General features: G+C 33.9%; 5 protein-coding genes across 5 annotated transcripts in view; 2 read left to right on the top strand and 3 right to left on the bottom strand.

Annotated features, from left to right (window-relative positions):
• Positions 1-322: 322 nt before the first annotated feature.
• Positions 323-1,922, bottom strand: LOC106136249 (protein SEC13 homolog). Its single transcript, XM_013336737.2, has 2 exons — positions 1,271-1,922; positions 323-769 (listed from the first exon to the last, which is right to left on the bottom strand). Exons 1-2 carry the CDS (start codon positions 1,838-1,840, stop codon positions 398-400), a joined length of 942 nt encoding a protein of 313 aa, XP_013192191.1. The 5' UTR covers positions 1,841-1,922; the 3' UTR covers positions 323-397.
• A 92-nt stretch (positions 1,923-2,014) lies between these two features.
• LOC106136250 (uncharacterized) lies at positions 2,015-3,436 on the top strand. Its single transcript, XM_013336738.2, has 5 exons — positions 2,015-2,206; positions 2,280-2,339; positions 2,409-2,582; positions 2,673-2,816; positions 2,887-3,436. The coding sequence occupies exons 1-5, from the start codon at positions 2,135-2,137 to the stop codon at positions 3,253-3,255; spliced, it is 819 nt and encodes a 272-aa protein (XP_013192192.2). The 5' UTR covers positions 2,015-2,134; the 3' UTR covers positions 3,256-3,436.
• LOC106136251 (ras-related protein Rab-8A) lies at positions 3,429-8,473 on the bottom strand. Its single transcript, XM_013336739.2, has 5 exons — positions 8,268-8,473; positions 7,955-8,015; positions 7,660-7,864; positions 6,850-6,990; positions 3,429-4,520 (listed from the first exon to the last, which is right to left on the bottom strand). The coding sequence occupies exons 1-5, from the start codon at positions 8,389-8,391 to the stop codon at positions 4,419-4,421; spliced, it is 633 nt and encodes a 210-aa protein (XP_013192193.1). The 5' UTR covers positions 8,392-8,473; the 3' UTR covers positions 3,429-4,418.
• Positions 8,474-8,843: 370 nt separating this feature from the next.
• Positions 8,844-11,931, top strand: LOC106136247 (DNA-directed RNA polymerase II subunit RPB7). Its single transcript, XM_013336735.2, has 6 exons — positions 8,844-9,001; positions 9,088-9,197; positions 9,936-10,095; positions 10,484-10,534; positions 10,872-11,009; positions 11,293-11,931. The coding sequence occupies exons 1-6, from the start codon at positions 8,990-8,992 to the stop codon at positions 11,341-11,343; spliced, it is 522 nt and encodes a 173-aa protein (XP_013192189.1). The 5' UTR covers positions 8,844-8,989; the 3' UTR covers positions 11,344-11,931.
• Positions 11,932-12,015: 84 nt separating this feature from the next.
• Positions 12,016-15,967, bottom strand: part of LOC106136248 (myosin-I heavy chain) — a 71,888-nt gene continuing 67,936 nt past the window's right edge. The window contains exons 39-40 of the mRNA XM_060949373.1: positions 15,623-15,826; positions 12,016-15,249 (exon numbers count right to left, since the gene is read on the bottom strand). Of these exons, the coding sequence (XP_060805356.1) occupies positions 15,133-15,249; positions 15,623-15,826 (321 nt within the window). The 3' untranslated portion in view covers positions 12,016-15,132. The remainder of the gene's footprint in view (positions 15,250-15,622; positions 15,827-15,967) is intronic.

Consider the following 15,967-nt stretch of genomic DNA (forward strand, 5'->3'; position numbering starts at 1 on the left):
TTTAGTAATTAGTTACGCATTTAGTATAATAGACATGAAAATATCACCTTATTTCATACAATAATTTCAAAATTTCTTTTTTGCGATTTCAAAGTGTAGGTTCCTTAATGAAAGACTAAAAGTTGTTCAGATTGACCATGTGAAGAAACGATTTCAGGTTTTGTTATATAACAAAAGCTGGAGCCACCCCAATTATAAACACCAGGAATCGCCACTGCTCCACAGAATTATAACTAGTTTTTACAGATATATATTCAAAACTCAGGTTATAGCTTCATTGTGAATATGTTGGAAAAATAACCTCTCCAATCAAACAATAAAATAGTAATCACAATTTTATTCAACATTATATTACTCATTAATACAAAATTCATTACATTAACCAAAATTATTAAGTTCAGAGTGTACTCCTCTCATCATTAGGTGTTTGCCCTAGCCCTTTGGCAACTTCACTGATGCATATCCACTGGCCATCACTGCTTTCCTTCCATAAGCTGACCTTGTTGTCTCCACCAGACACCGCAAGGATATTCCCCGTTAAAGACCAGCTCACACTCCATACAACATCATCAAACACATTGAGGATGGTAGGTGTCCAAGATACATTATCATCGCTGGTCCAGATGACCACTCTCTTGTCCTGGGAACAGCTAGCAATCATTGATCTCTGAAGCCCAAGTGAAGGAGCCCAGGCGACGTCTCTGACCCAATCCATGTGCATTTCTAGCCTGTTTTCTTCAACCCACTGGTCTCCTTGTTCACGCCATATCTGCAATTTAAAAAAATACTTATTAACTAAATAAAATTGTGAGTATCTATGGGCAAATTGGTAAGATGCATGGTTAAAAGTATGATGTGCATTCAAGTTCAAGTTCTACCTTGGCTGATTACCAATTATTTTTTTCAAAGTTATGTACAATAGTTTCAATTCTAACCCATGCTCTTACAGTGAGGGAAATCATTGTGAGGTAAACAGTACATTTACACAGCTGAATGTGTCCATGATCGGTCCAATACAGGTTTGGTTACCCTGTTGCGAAGTTTAGATGGGAGTCACTTTATAAAAACTCGAGTCACCCAATCCAGGATCCATGGTAAAAGGCATATCCTGGGCTCTGGAGTAGTGAGGATGCAACCTGGACTATAGCCAGGATGAAGAATATAATTAGTGTTTATAAATACAGTTCTTCATGCTGAACACAACTGGCACTGTATCAAAATGTATACAATAAACAGACAAAAAATATTTGATATTTGTTATCTTTATTACCTTTATGAGATTGTCACATCCACCAGAAACAATTCTCTTTGGTGCCTCCTTATTGCTCAGTGGGTCCAGGTTCAAGTCTGCAGAGATAGCGGGACACCAACTCACAGAGTTGACGCCGATAGCATGCGCTCCGGGGATCTTCTTTACATCCCAGTTACCACTATCTTGTGCATATGATATAATAGATATTGAGCCATCGGAACTACAACATGCCAATATCAGGCCGTAATCAGCTGGCGCCCACGCAACTGAATTTACAGAACTTTCATGTCCGGTGTATTCATACAATTTTGTCCATTCTCCAGATTCTTTCCAAATAATAACTTTTCTGTCGTAAGAGCATGATGCCAGCAAATTGCCGAATTTAGGATGTGCCCAAGCTACTTGCCACACCGGGCCGAAATGACCCTTCAAGTCAGCTGCAAGAGTTTGTGTTCCATTCTTGATGTCGTAAATCTTGACAGAGTTGTCTGAAGAGCATGTGGCTAATCTCAATCCGTAATAATCCAGTTCTGCATCATGTATCATATCTTCGTGGCCTGTATCGATTGTATTTAGAACAGTAATCATTTTGTAACTTTTAGAAACAGCAAAAATCGGGGTACAACTTTGCTACGTCAACTGAATTGACTGACAACTGTCAAAAAGTAAGTTGACGTGGAAGACCAATGTTGCCAGTGAAAGCATGATCGAGGATCTTTTCGTTTTCTTCAAGATTGACGGCTTCTGTCATGTGTCAAGTCAAAATGTCTAAAGTTCTAAATCTGACTGCGGAATTCACATAACTACCTACGAAATCTGAAAATATTGATGAGCTAATTTAATGAAAATTATGTTGAATTGTTTGTTCAATATATAGCAAAAATGTCTCAAAAAGAAGGAGGCATATTCTATAACATAGCAAGCTTATTGGATCAAGACTATCGTGGCGTAAACGTAAGTATAAATAAGCAGTTAAAGAAAAGTGTTTAGAAACTAGATAAATGTTTATCTTATTGTTTTTTCGCAGATAGCCGTATACGCGCTTGCTACCGCGGGCCTAGCAGCTTCTATACATAAAATACGTCCGGTAAATATTTACATATATTATTAGATATCATTTAATTACATAATAACTAACGATGTACAATTAAACTAGGTTAGCAAGTTTTCGAAAGCGTCAAAAGTTCCCGATCACTTCATAAGAAACCATGAGCCGCTTAGGGGTGTGTATACCGGTGTTCAGCACTCGCCCATGCGATTGTTAGTGGATCATCAAGCACCTATTTATTTACCACTATGGCATTCCAGTAAACCTCCAATACCAGTCAAGGTTAGTTTGTCAATGTCACCATAAATAAATCTGATGATCTATAAACCTATTTGTCTGTGTGCCAAGATTTTTATCAGTTAGTTTTTTCAGCTTTGGGGTGTTGATATAGTAAGTGGTAACGCTGTTAATTGGCTGGAATGTGTAGCCCGTGGAAAACAAGTGACTATGAAGCCTATTGGAAGAGAAAAAGATGATCTTGTTTCTACAGTATTACTCCATTTACCACAGTCAAAGGTATCAGTAAACATATAAGGTTTAATTTATACTTATATTAACTTTTTTTTATGACAACTTTTTATTACAGGACAACACAGTGGAAACTTTAGATGTCGGCCAAAAATTAGTAGAGCTTGGATTTGCCAAGGCTTCAGTTCCCCAAGATATTAAAAAGAATACTTTTGAGTCAACATTGGCACCAGCAATTTTATCTGCAGAGGCCAGAGCAAAAAGTTTTCGTAATGGTGTCTGGTCAGACAACCTTCCTCCTCTGCCGGTCTATGTAGTATACTGGAGAAAGGGTTCACAGCTCACCACAGAGCTTGCTATTCTAACAGCAAAAAAACTTTTACAACTTCTTTTACTTTTAACCAAAATGGCCTTAGTAGGAGCTAAGAATTTGGCTGCAAGGCCATTCAAGTCTTCAAGGACTTCAAAGCAAGTCCAGACAACATGAATGCATTTATTGTCACAAGATGTTTCTTAAAATTCTAGTTTGTACCAGTACCAAGTATGTTACATTAAATGTAATTACTGGGTGACTTGTTCTTCAAAGCTAGACTTCCAGTTGTTTCATGAGTCCAAAATTTTCACCTGTTTGTATATAATGTTGGTTAATAAAAATAACTGTTAATGTTTCCAATAGTTTTATTTGTGGATAACATTTGGGTAAAAATGTGAATATAAAACTAAATTATGTAAAAAAGCACTGTTTATTCAAATTAAATATAATATATTACATTAAAATATATAATCATCTTAAATAGCAAAAGAAAAATTACAGCTAAATAATAATCTATTGAAATTTTATCCATTGAAACCATTATTAAAAATAAAAGAAATAACTATTGCCCTAAACATAAGTTGTCACTTTCAAAGTTATCATTTACAGGTAAATTTAGATGAAAATACTGCTTCCATTTAAACTAAGAGATGCAGATATAAAAATACAAAAGCAGGTCTGCTCCCGTGCTCTCGCACTGGTAAAGTGTAGGTCGAAAAATATAGTGAGGTGGGTATGACCCTGGCCACGTATAAACACACTTTGGATACATTGCTTTTAAATACAGTTCGTGTAGAGAGTAGAAACTTACAGAATGATCCTACAGAGACCAATGAAAAGTTTGTGGCTGAATATTTTAATTTTACATCTCACTTGCATAATTACACTGGTTAAGAATAACGTTATGTGATGGGAATGTCATTTACCACCTGATCAATATTGGAAGCTATTTAGTGAACTACAGACTAATTTAGAAACAAAATTTTAAGCATGGCAATACCCCCAGGTATGCATTACAATAAGGTATTATTTTAAAATGGCAAATAAACAAAAAGGCTACTTTCCCTTATAAGAATAAGGGAATTTATTTATAGAAATGGCAAATAGGAATATGTATTAGTCTCTGCCGTGAAAGATTCAATAATTAAATATTTTTTAAAATTTGGGTAATTATTTATGTATTTTAAAAAATGTCATACATTATTCCCAACTTAAATAGTTCACTTTAGATTATGTCACAAACTCAACAATTTCAACTGTGCCTGCATCCAAAGTGCGTTGTTACCGCAGTTTCAAAGCGCGCGGAGGGCGAAGACCCGGGGAGGCGCCGCGGGTCGTCAGAGCACGCTGCAGCGCGACAGCCAAGACGTCGGCTTGCGTTGCTGTTCGTTGGCGTTCAGCTTGTGGCCGCCGCTACGGGCTGGGGGGTTGCTTGCCTCCTGTTATTATATAACACGCAATCAATAAACTACATTTCATTTGGATAGGTTCTCTTTGATAAAACCAGAGGGGACTTTGTGTTTGATCGGTAAATTTAGGAAAAAAATATGACTTAAATATCTATCAACAACATACATACTGTACATACATACATAGTAGTACATACGTACCTATATAAAAATTAAATTAATCCTAGATAATGCTTTTATTTTTTAATCTCTTGGTAAGCCAAACTGGCAAAACCTTATTCCTATATAAATGTTCTGTTCGATATGTTAGCGTAAACAAGACCTTAAAATACCATGTACAAACAAAACAGGAGCTCAATGACTCAAGATAAGATTTTTATTGATGATCTAATTTTGGATGTTTCCTAGGTTATATTTCCTAACATCATTCACACTCACACGCCAAAAATGTACAAGCAATATCAACAAATTACCTTCTTTAATCTTATATAAGATGCTAGTCACACAATTTCGATAACAGGGAGATATAGTATAGATACGATATTATTTACTAAATATTTTTACGATAAACTCAGTTTAGTAGATAATGTAATGAAATTATATTTAAGTAAAATAACTATAAAACTTTACTACCATTGGGGTATATAATTTTTAAGATTTGATCTGATGACAAAAACTTTATTTATATTAAATTTATCTAGCCCAAGGAAGTTTATACATACATATCACGTCTTGATCCCTTATATGATAGACAGAGCCTCTCGGAAAGACCGAAAATTCTTAGGAGCCAACCTGCAGTGACTAATAATAGTAAAAATGTACATGTAAATAATGACTAAACATAAAATACAATCATTGTGACATCTAACTTTAGCATGCTGTAATCTTCCATCCAAACACAAAAAACAACAATCCTAATTAAGCTAAGTTTTCTTGCCACTAACACCATGTCATAGAACATTAATATTATCTACTTTACACAAATTAAATGTACTTAAGTCTTGATGTATCAAAATAGGAATAAAAAAACTTAAAGAAAAAAATAAGATAAAACGAAAAGAAGATAAACTAATTAATTTTAAAGGAGAAGAATTATGGGAAAGGAAATAAGTTAAACTCCGATGTTGAGAGAAGAATTTTTAAGTATTCCTATTTTTCGAAAATTTATGACTTATGTCATAGATAATTTTTGATTCTCTTTTCAATCAATACATTTAATAGTATAAGTTAAAAGTATACAATTGTAAATGATGAGAGTAAATAAACAACCATGCAAATAGAAACTAAAATATAAAAACATAGATGAAAAAAATAAAACATGCAATAAATTTCTCGAACAAATTCATCATCTCAACATTCTAAATCAATAAATACATTCATTATACTGAAATAAATACTTTAATATAAATTATTATTTACCTTCTGTATATATGACAGCCATGGAAAAAGAGAAATTCAATTAGAACAAAGCATAACATACAAAGTTTTGGAGATAAATAGGTGAACAAAGCATAACATACATAGTTTTGGAGATAAATAGGTATGTTTTTGGAATATGAAAGGATTGAAAATAATTATAAGATCACAAACAATGAAATATAATAATTGGTTAACTTAAAATGATATCCTATGGGAACACAGATTACCCAGATGTACTTTTACTGTCTTATTGTCATGGTCGATGTCTATCAAGACCCATGAATAAAATATGGGTAAGTACTTTTTGCTTTTTCTGAGATTCATTATATTATTTCTAGGGGATATTTTGCGTGAGTGTTTCGATATTTTCACATATTTTATGAACAAAACTACGAACTTAGTTCTGTCACTTATAAAGTCTTATCACTCTTTGAATTATAATGAGGGTATTTGATGAATCACCTCAAAGTGATTTTCTCATTTACTGCTTTTAAAAAGTAGATTTATATATATGTCATATCAATAGTCAAGTGAATGTCATAGATAGGTTTAAAGAGAATATTGAAATTATTTTTTATCTTTCCTGTTGCTATCACATTAATGTGGGTGTGACATAATTCAAGCTCATTGATATAACCTTGAAACAATTGCCTATCTTGTTCCACATAACATTTCAGTTTGGTGAAAGCAAATCATTTTAGTTGGTACCTAATTATTTTATGGAATTTGGAATGGAGGTATTTGATTGGCTGATATCAAAAATAGAAGTTAGCTATTGCTTAATAGTAATATCTAATGAACAATATCAGAAGTACTTAAAAATAACTGAAATGGTATGTGTATTTCATTTTTTTGCCATACTGGAGCATCACATTGACTTCTGTAGTAGAATTAAATTGTAATAATGCAATGGGATATTACGGAGTGGTGAAACTCTTACCTGTTTCTTCTCCATCTTGGCCTTGATGTCTCTAGCTAGAGTATAAAATGCGAACTCTACATTTAAAGAATCTTTCGCTGATGTTTCTACAAATTTTATCTGGTACTCTACCGCTAATTGTTCACCTCTTTCCTTAGAAACCTGAAAATTTTATTTCAAACATTTGAATTGACTCCCAACCTCTTAAAATATAAGATCTTATATATAAGAAGATATTCATGGTTTTCTTTATGCTTAGAAATTAGGAATACATTCATAAAATTACACCTCTTTCCTAGAGGGACGGGGAGAGACTTCATCTTTTAGAAATGAATAATATTTCTTTATAAACCATGGCTTATTTCTCATAAATGTATACTATTTATTGAATGAGCAGACTCCAGGCTCCCTATCAAAACAGTTGGGGTTACAACTGGGAACCAGTAGGTATAAGAGCTTGCATTACAAGCAATCTAACAGGAAAGCTAGAAATATCTTGTACACTGATATTGACAGTAATGTTTGGAAATGGGAATTACCACATAGTAATAAAATTGTACTTTATATCCTGTCAGGAAAATTTTGTAGTATGTTCACAATTTTATTTTTAGTTAAATATGAATAATGTACTTCTCAAACTGCTTTATGGAGCCAAAACAGCATATTGTTAAAAGTTTCAGACAATCTAGAAATGTTTTTACAGTCTGCTTGTCTTGTCATCTAAACAGCCACAAGAAGGTGTTCTAAGTAAAAAGAAATGAGTATTGTTTCTGTTCTCTATCTACAGTTGTATTTGATTGATGTTAAAGAAAAATGATGTGAATTACTGACCTGTCTTTTAGCATCTAAATCACATTTATTCCCCAGGATCATCTTCTCCACATCTGCACTAGCATTTTCCTCAATATTTCTTATCCAATTCTTTATATTCTCAAAACTTTTTTCATTTGTAACATCATACACAAGCATAATGCCCATTGAACCACGGTAGTAGGCTGTAGTTATTGTACGGAACCTCTCTTGGCCTGCAGTATCCCTAGAAGGAGTGTTTAATAATAATTAAGTTTACATTCAAATATAATAACAGACAATGTTTCTGATATCTTTAAAAAAAAAAGTTCCTTACCATATTTGTAACTTTACTTTTTTACCATCTAGGTCTATTGTACGGATTTTGAAGTCGATACCTGTAAATAACAAAGCTACTTTTAAACCCAGAAGCTAATTGAAATTAGTGAGTATGATGTCATTAAACTTTAAACTCATTCAAATCTGTTAGGTCTTCGTCAAGTTGAGCCGCGCCCTTCCGCCTTGCGAAGGTCCACGAATCAAAATTAAGCACAAAGAATAATACAACAAAAAATAAGTTCCATGACAAATTGTACGTAAAAAAAATAGTTATCCGACAATAACCTTTGAAATACAGTCTAGGCACTTACCAATTGTTGATATAAACGAGATATTGAATGCACCTTCCGAAAATCTAAATAATATAGATGTTTTGCCCACCCCAGAATCTCCTATCAATAGTAATTTAAATAAATAATCGTAAGTTTTTGCCATTTTTTACAACAATCTGATTACAGGACACACATAGGCCATTCATTTGGCATTTTTGAGTAATCACTGTCGACTAGTGATGAGAATTGTGTATGTGATAAATGTTAAACTTAATGAGTCGTGGAGTGTTATTTAGCACTACACTTCTGATAAAGTTTTGTAATAAAAAATATATTTTGATTAATTCAAACTTAGAAGTGAAAAATGTAATAATGAATGAAAAATGTGAGTGTGTATGTCGAGCTTTTTCAAATAAGGAGGCGATTCCGATAAAGTAAAAAAAAAACACCGACACGTAACGACTACAGAGTTCGTTATCATAACGAATCTGTTACTTTTTGTGGACTGAGCACATTCCTAGGAGATTAAAATGAATGATTGGTTTGAATGATTTTTTTTTTGACTACATAGACTGACAATGCCAACCTTCACAATGACACTGACAGGAACAGACAGTCTAAATTTTATGAAACGCGTCGGTGTTGTTGTGTTCGTTACGAGGATTGAATTTATTTAGTACTTTTACTTTTATATTTATATATATAAAATATAACTCTAAATCTAATCTTAGGAAATGTTGTGAAGATTAATAAAGCTGACAATGTTTTATCATGTAAGTTTTCTTTTTGTAATATATATTCATTGTATTATTGGCGTTTATAACCTAAAACATTGTCTTTTTCAAAACAAACTTTTCAGATATCTTTAGAGCACGAAATTTTACTACATCCCAGATATTTTGGACCCCAATTGTTGGATACTGTCAAGCAAAAGTTATACACGGAAGTAGAAGGAACATGTACAGGAAAGTAAGTTAAAATTTATTATGCTTGAGTTGAGAGTCCAACTTATATTCGACCAGTTTCTTTTTTCTAGTCATTGTCAGTGGCGGCGCATGGTCTAAACTTCATGTGAGCAAGATACTTTTCGTGAGGCCCTCTAAACCAATAAAGGGGCCTCGCGGGTCGCCTCTACACTAGTTAAGAGATAAGGGTTTATTATATGTAATTTTTACTTAAATTATTTTTTGAAAATTGTGCAGTATGTATTTTTATTTTATTATTATTTTTTCGACTTTGAGACGTGAAGCCCTTTGCACAGCAAGGCCAGGGCCACCACCTTATTCTCCTCTGGTTGTACCTAGTTATAACACTGAACTACTGGGCAAAACCTTTGTTTCAACTTATTTGCGATATCAATTTTCTTTTTCTATTATAATGGTAGTATTAATGTATTTGTATGTCATTATACTCATACTAGCATGTCAACCTGCTTTATTAAAGTAGGTAAAATTTCGAAAACCTCCTTAGTGTAACAAATACATTCCGGAAAACTGTATCAAAATCGGTTCAGTGAAACGCAGGATAATCGCAGTTAACATACATACAGTTCAAACTGAGAACCAAACTTAAAACTGCAAAATTTAATCACACCTTAGCTGTGACCCGTTGCTACACCATTGCTTTACAGAAGAGTCGCACATTTATAAGCTTTTCTTTGAGATGCAATTTATTTATGTTTCCATAATTATTTATGAATATTTTCAGGTATGGTTTTGTCATAGCTGTAACCACAATAGATAGCATTGGTGCTGGTCTCATCCAGCCTGGGCAGGGGTTTGTGGTGTACCCTGTTAAATACAAAGCCATAGTGTTCAGACCATTTAAAGGGGAGGTGCTGGACGCTATTGTTACACAAGTGAACAAGGTTAGTATTGTTGTATGTATCTTATCTCTCCCTTACTGCTGTATATGTTTTCCTTCTTGCGTTCAAATAATAGACATGGTTCTCTGTTTGACCTGTATGTATGTATGTTTGTACGCGATTATCTCATTTGATGAACCTATTTTGATGCAGTTTTTAGGAAAGTCTTTGTTATACTTAGGAGAAGGTTTAAGAAATTTTGGCAGTTCTCTTTTTACAAAAGTTATGAAATGTTTAATTTTCATAGGATTTCACATACATTTAGTGTGGAGATATATGTAGATGTGCTAATTGACAGACAGAAATAAGAAATTAACCAATCATAAAATATTTTGTTATACTTCTACTTTACATTGACATTTTATTGTTCATATAACTATATATGTTTTAGGTTGGCATGTTCGCACAAATCGGACCACTCAGCTGTTTTATTTCACACCATGTAAGTATCATTCACTTGTTTGCTACCTACTGAAAGCAGTATCCAATACGATGGAAATAATAAAATATGTATTAGTCCACATAAAAACTGGTGACTGATAAATCAGTCAAAACCACTTTTAACGCAATCACTTAGTTAAAAGTACTTTTACCAGCTCCATTGGGAAAAAGTACTTTTTAATGTTATTTTAGTCAATGTATTATTGACTTATTTTGCAAGTTAATAGTACTTTTGACTAGTAGTTTTGACTGCAACATAATTATATTTAAATTAATAGTATGGGTGGATTGGAGTAAATACATATGTATACCAAATTAATGACTCCTCTTTATTTCAGTCCATACCTGCAGACATGGAGTTCTGTCCCAACGTGAATCCCCCGTGCTACAAGAGCAAACAAGAGGACAATGTCATCCAGGAGGAAGATGTTATTAGACTGAAGATCGTGGGCACCAGGGTAGACGCCACGGGCATTGTAAGTTTTTAAAATGTCTTTCTCTTAATCAAAGTTGGTCAAAGTTCATGAATTTCCCCAATAAGTGGATTTCCCCAGAAGCATATATGATAATAGGACACCTTGTTAACCTAAGTGTACCACAGGCACTACTGGGATTTGGCAAAATATGTGGTTGGCTGCCACCTTTGCAATAACTATTTGTTTCGTTTGCTTGTTGACGACCGGATTTACACAGTTAGGTGGTGTTTATATTTTTTTTTACTTTAAAGTTCTTCTGTTTATGTTTGTTTTTTTTTTTCAGTTCGCAATCGGAACCTTAATGGACGACTATTTAGGATTAGTAACACAATAATTCTTTACACATGTAAGCATAAGTATATTTATTAAGGATATAAATATGAAATAAAAAAAAAACAAATTACTTGTTATTATTTATTTGGCATTCAAATAATAGGGTAAAATTCCATACATAATGTAACAAAAACAATCCATCAAAAAGAATAAAATATTTGGACACTCTCAGTCTATTTGGGCAGTATATAATGGGGTCGTTTACGCAACCTGTCGATTCACGATTGTTAATCCTATGTCATTACGCCTTAAAACTAGAAAAAATTATTCAATAATTAGATATTGTCTAGTCTAATTAGTGCACAGTTCTTACATGTAGAGTAGATGTGTAGAATTCATCTGAATAGTCAAAAGATGTAAGGAGCTATTGTGAAAAGCATAGACCGAATAAATATATTGCTGAATGCCAAACACTGCAATAATTTAATATATAATTTCAGCTCTAATGTATAAGAGAAATTCACGTCAATGAGTATGCTATTTTTATTTATCTTAGTCATTATGTACAACTTTTCGAAATGGGACACAATAAAAAGATACAAAAAATAAGGACAATTCAAAGTGACAATCCAAGTCTTTGGTTTATAAATGTATGTACAAAAAATTGCCTTAATATATTTGGAATAAATAAACCTATTCGAATATTGCTCAAACGATTAAATCAAAATATGGCATCTAAATAAATAATACTCAATATGAGATCAGAAATACAAGCTAAACAAACAGTGGATCTAAGCACCAAACAGACTTAAAAAATTAAATGTATAATATCCTAGAAACCTCTATAGATACAGAACATCGACGATGCGAATGAGGCTCAAGCCTTATTCCATTATTCAAGTATGCATAGATATGATGAGCGTCTCTTTATAAACGTCTGGCTTTCACATAGTTGAAAACATTTACATATGTCTTGACTATAGAGTAAACACCATAGATCGGAATTATATTAAATTCTTATACATATTATTCCGACTTCTACAGAACACTGATTTCATGGCGAAATATTCATATGCCTAAGTTTATTTTCACTATCATTTTGATCTTAACAGAGATTTACATTAAACAGGAAAGTTCAAAAATTTTAGATAATTTTAAAATCTTAAATATTTCACCATTAAACACAGCACAATATTTGATATACAAGATCAGGTATTTTGGACATTTCTCGTTTTATTTTTTATTACAGTACATTTTTGCTATAAATTTAGCTTTTCATGAGAAACAGTTGATAAAATACGATGACCCCTTCAAAACTATACCTAGCATTACTAGAAGCAAAATGCCTACGATATCAACTCTAGTTTACAATATCAAATATATTTTTTTTATCATAAAATATTGAGACATAACATTATGCAATATAATGTAATATGCATGATAGAAGATATATCGAGTAAATTTCAAACAATCAGTAATTATCTCGCAGTCACAATAAATTTGCACGAATTACTCAGTGAATATCATCGCTAGATAATGCTCGCTGAGGGGAGCTACTGCGCAATGTCATATTAAAACACCAACGTTAAGGGATGCCGCTTCGACAAATAACTATGTACTAATGTTCTTTGTCAACTGTATTCCTAATACTGAATAATTATTGCGTTTATATATGTAATAGTGTAGTCGAAAAAACTCAGGTCAACTTTTGATGTGGGCATCAGAATGTTGCTGTTGCAATATTTCGCCACAATTTGTCTTTTCGTGTGTTAATTCAGAGTATGGCAGATTTATGATTTATTTAGCAAGGCTCTTTATGTTTTGTATAATCAAATGCGATACAATGAATATTTTTTATGCGGATTTAGAGATTAGTAGTTTTTTGCTATTACATTTCTTTAGCATTAACACACAAAAACGACTCCCCCAGCATTATATAAAGCACCATTATCTAGTTCAAGGCACAAAACAAGAGTTTAGGAAGTTCACGCAAATTGCTAGAATAGGAAGAATATTATTGAGCAAAGAACTATGCTAACTCAACAATAAAGTGTTTTTTTTTACAGTTAGAAAATACCGCATATCTTGCTAAACATAGGAATATACGCGATATAGATTATAGGGTTTTACGAGAGTGGGATTGGCTAAGTGTATCTCATACTTGGCTTGTATCAACATTTTAACGACACAGCTTAAACAGTCACAGTATTTATTCACTTATTTTTAACTACATTAGAATGTTTTGCCATAAGCGTATTAAATAATGATTTCATAGAGTGACTTATCAAAAATGTTTTATACTCAGCTTAAGCAACTATCAATCTAAAACATTTATAATGGCAAACATTGTCAGTTAAGAAATAACAAGATAATGAAACTTTTAGTGACTGTTATAGTGCTAATTTAAATGTTGCAACCCGCCAAGTCTTACAGTTAACCAACTAAGAGGGGAGTAAGATTTATTTAAAACTATTAACTTGAGAAACATCTTAATATTTAACCTCCAACATGATTACGTGTAACATACGTTTAACAGCGATAATACTGACGTAACATTAAGGAAGAGCGGAATATATTCTGTTTACAATGGGATAATATTACTGTGCTTATTTAAAAACTATTGTATACTTTGGATATTTTCGCTTCCCCGTCTTCTGGCAACTGAAAAACGTCCGTTCTTGTCACTCGAAACCAAACACCACTTAAACCATACCCGTTTTGTGAAGTAAATGTGGATTTATTTGATATGCTTTAAATTAAAAAAAATACATATATAATTAATCCAGCCATTGTCAAAAGCTTTTGTGTCTATTTCATATGACTATCCAATTAACGTAAGACATGATTTTACATTTCACAATCAAGCAAAGCCAATTGCAGATTTTTTTTACAAATCCTAATCGTAGATCGGCCGAGAAACTGCCATGAAGTGAAACGACAACTGACATGTCTGTCACCATGGATTGGAAAGTATATATAATAAGACCAAGTGAAATAGACACGAGTGTCAGGTAAAACTGGCGGATAAACGTTACTATATTATTTAGTACAACTTCACAAGTCGACATTTACTTCTACTACCGATAGATTCCCGACGCATTCCCAGTGCGCAGGCGGGCACAACGGTAACTCCTGTCTACCGTACAATTATTCTAGGATTACACTAGTGACTACAACCATTTGGAGTTACCATTAGGATCCAGATTCTGGCCAGAATTCAAAATTACTCTACAGTAATTACTACTATTTACCCGACAGTATTTTCACAAACAGGAACATTTATTCGAGTACTTTAAATATTTGCACGAAAATATAAGAAATAAAATAAAATAACACTTCATAATTCAATAATTTTAATTCATCACCAGAATCCCTTGAGCTTCACCCGCCATACGTCTGGGATTAGGCAAATTCATTGCAAACGCTTAAAGTTCAACAATTTTGACTTATTATTTTATTGACGTTTCTTTAAAGTAAATTCACACAAGTGCAGTCAAATCAGATATTCAATATAGAGCGTGTTTACACTAGCGTTGGTGTTCGATAAATAATGCATTGTACGTCGCGACGTTTACCGAACGTTCATCGAACGCCTAGTTGCCAAGCTAGTGTAAAGCCGCTCTGAATTTCTTAATACACTTTATATTTCTACAGAAATCGTACTCAAATACATATATTTTAAATGAATAGATTGTGCGTCTTTCTGCTGAAATAGACTTTTTGCAACTTCAATTAAATTATTCAACATCATTGACCCTAAGCGTTTACAAGGAGTCTTCCCCCCACTACCTCGCAACGCGCTTACTGTTTACTGCCGGACGTGGAAGCACTGGCACTAGGCGTGCGGGGGTCAGGAGCCCGGGGCTCCGCCCGCGCCGCACGGGTCCGCGGGGGGCGCCACGGCGGGCGACACGGGCCCGCGGACCGCCTCGATGTAGTCCTTGATCAGGGTCGCGATTTGGTAAGCCTGCGGAAAGAAGGGAATAAAATGAAAGGATTACCAGAAATATTCACCGAGGAAACCTGAACATTTAGGCAACTGGTTGAGTGACCATGATTCAATATAGGTTAGATTCCCCTGCAGGTTTGCGGAGGTCAGACACGAGACGCGTCATGTAAAGAACCTGACTTATTTGTGTACCAGGATCATGGTCGTTTGCACCTCAGTCTCGTCTCCAGAGAGGTCAGGATTGAAACTAACGTCAAGATTGTGTTGACTTGTGTAATAATGCTTCTAGTTTTAGTTTAAGTAACGTGTTTCATACAAAGGCCGTTTGTTCCTTCACGTTGTGAAAAGACATAAGATAATGTGTGCTCTTCAAAATGATATATGTACTGACCTGATCGGTAGAAAGCACCAGCTTAGCGTGCTTCCTATCAGCGCGGGTCACCAGAAGAAGGGCCCGGGGCGCGGGGGACACCGCCAACAGTTGGTCGTGGTCGTGCGACACTAGCGCCGCCCGCGACCCGCGACGCAACAGTGTCAAACCACGCGCGTCCACTGCCAGCCATAGAGCGCGAGGCCAGTTCGATGTGAACGATTGCTGCGTAGGAAAAAAGTAGTTCAAGTACAGGCTGTGGAATGTCGTAATCATGGGATTATATTCAGTAAGTTCTTAATATGAGCGCAGATTAAGAGAGTATCTTAACACTCATTATAACTACCAACCAAAGATGGTTGCCCA

The sequence above is a fragment of the Amyelois transitella genome, chromosome 18 (genome assembly GCF_032362555.1).
Source record: "Amyelois transitella isolate CPQ chromosome 18, ilAmyTran1.1, whole genome shotgun sequence".
Classification (NCBI taxonomy): domain Eukaryota; kingdom Metazoa; phylum Arthropoda; class Insecta; order Lepidoptera; family Pyralidae; genus Amyelois; species Amyelois transitella.